A 2517-nucleotide genomic window follows, 5' to 3' on the forward strand; every position below is an offset into this window, starting at 1 on the left:
GATTGTTTTCTTAATATTACGACACATAAAAAGAAAAATGGAATGGTTAAAACAAAACGTAGCTAAACACTAAAAACAACGCAAGGCTTGAGATTGCTTCCAACTTAAAGTGGGCAATATTTCAAAGTGAGAGGCAAGAAAGTTCAACCAGAGGTCTGAAGGCAAACCAGGATGTCAGATGAGCAAGTCAACACAATAATATGCATGCAGTTAATTTGTCTTGTACGATTTCAATCCTTTTTTCTTTCTGCTGAAGAGGCGAACATAAAGGGAGTTCACAAAAACAGAAGCCTGGTCTTCAGTCTCTGCATACAATTAATAATAATTTCAACATTCTTTAAAAATTTGAGTCAATTCATTCAGGTCGTCAGAACATCTCAAAACCGGTAGCGCAACTGTATTATAATAATATAACCAAAAAAACCCTGAATTAACTCCAAGATAAAAAACTAAATTCGTCCTCCGATATTTTACACACATTCCAACATTTTGAACAAGCTATCAATTCTGTGACCACATGGCGGCAGTGACAATTATACAAAAGGAAGTCTGTGGCAAATTAGCACCAAGGACAGAAATAGAACCGCACCGACCTTCGCCTAACAATACATCTTGACAAAGGATTTAAGAAAAAAACAAGCACCTCTTCTGTAACATTTTTTACTTTTCATCTCATTACGCCATAATTAATCGCAATGTTTTCCCCACATACATACGAGTAGCCAATCTTTGAAAAACTTTTACTTCCACAAATCTACTCAATGAGGATAAAGAGCTTCGGATACTACATGAGAATCGTCCCATTCTTTCCTTTCACACTCACACACAGCAAGCAATTTTATAAAGTATGAAAACCTCCAAAAGAATTCCAGATAATAAATTACAATTTCACTGACCTTGGTTAAACATGAGTACTTATTGACCCTCTCGACATCCTAAGGATATCAGAAGAAGGAAAAAGCACAAAAAAAGTAAGTACCTATTGACCTGAAAATTGAAGAAAAAGATTCCACCAAATGTCACATTTTAAGACGGTCCGTATGGCAGAGTCTAACATCACAGGAAGCAGTCAGTCAGTTTGTGCAGGCACAGTTCTCTCATTCACACAGGCACAGTTCTCTCATTCACACAGGCACAGTTCTCTCATTCACACAGGCACAGTTCTCTCATTCACACAGGCACAGTTCTCTCATTCACACAGGCACAGTTCTCTCATTCACACAGGCACAGTTCTCTCATTCACACAGGCACAGTTCTCTCATTCACACAGGCACAGTTCTCTCATTCACACAGGCACAGTTCTCTCATTCACACAGGCACAGTTCTCTCATTCACACAGCCATCCCCTCTTTTCATCCAGACAACCCTCTTCTCCCAACCATCCCCTCATCCACACAAAGATTTCAGACAACTAGCCCCTCATCTCATCCAGACAACAATCTTCTCACAATGATCCACTCAACCATCCCCTCATCCACACAACCATCCAAAACAGCGATCACCTCCTCCCCTCATCCCGGCACGCCTCGAGACATGCACTCACACATCGCTCGGGGGCAGGCCGTCGGGGTTCAGGTACTCACACAGCTGCTCCTCCCCATTCACAAAGGTCACCTTGCTGGCTGTGACCTCGTTTAGCCTGAAAAAAAAAACAATATGTGTCACAACGTGGAATCAGGCACTCGTCAATTTTGGGGCATATGGTGTTATTGGTACCATCTTAAAGCTTGTTCATTTGCCTTCCTTTTGGAGAAAACAAATTTCCATCTATGTCGAATAGAAGTCGAAATATTTGCGATTGAAGGAGGTCAGGATCACCTGGTTTCAGAAGTAAAATTAGCGAGAAAATAGCTACCAATTGGTAGAAAACTGAAAATTTACATTTTTTGTGCCTTTAGTCAATATTTGTCCTTAAAATCAGGGAAGTAGCGGCCCACACACCCAAACAAACACACACATACACACCAGGGTCTGATGATGGTCCAACATCCAGAGAACATGACCGGCTCGTTGACACACACACACACACACACACACACACTCACCAGGGTCTGATGATCGTCCAACATCCAGAGAACATGACCGGCGCGTTGACGATGAGACAGATGCCCATACACACACACATACACCCACACACACACACACACACACACACACACACACACACACACACACTCACCAGGGTCTGATGATCGTCCAACAGCCAGAGAACATGACCGGCGCGCTGACGATGAGACACACACACACATACACACACACTCACACACACCCACAGACACACACTCACCAGGGTCTGATGATAGTCCAACAGCCAGAGAACATAACCGGCGCGTTGACGATGAGACAGATGCCCAGACGCTCCGGGTAGTAGCGGCCCAGTAGCCAGATCAGCTTCTTCACAAACTGGTAGTCCATGTTGGCCATGCAGAAATTCTTCAGGTCAAACACGATGCACATGTTGTCGATGACACTCTCGTCTATACGCTGGCATGTCAGTTCCTGGGATATTGGGGGGGG

At 43.3% G+C, this 2517-nt stretch overlaps 1 protein-coding gene across 1 annotated transcript in view; it reads right to left on the reverse strand.

Annotated features, from left to right (window-relative positions):
• Nucleotides 1-222: 222 nt before the first annotated feature.
• Nucleotides 223-2517, reverse strand: part of LOC101852649 (CRAL-TRIO domain-containing protein C3H8.02) — a gene marked incomplete in the record, with an annotated part of 13411 nt that continues 11116 nt past the window's right edge. The window contains 2 exon segments of the mRNA XM_013087317.2: nt 223-1639; nt 2288-2499. Of these exon segments, the coding sequence (XP_012942771.1) occupies nt 1540-1639; nt 2288-2499 (312 nt within the window).

Source organism: Aplysia californica, unplaced genomic scaffold (genome assembly GCF_000002075.1).
Source record: "Aplysia californica isolate F4 #8 unplaced genomic scaffold, AplCal3.0 scaffold00572, whole genome shotgun sequence".
Lineage (NCBI taxonomy): Eukaryota > Metazoa > Mollusca > Gastropoda > Aplysiida > Aplysiidae > Aplysia > Aplysia californica.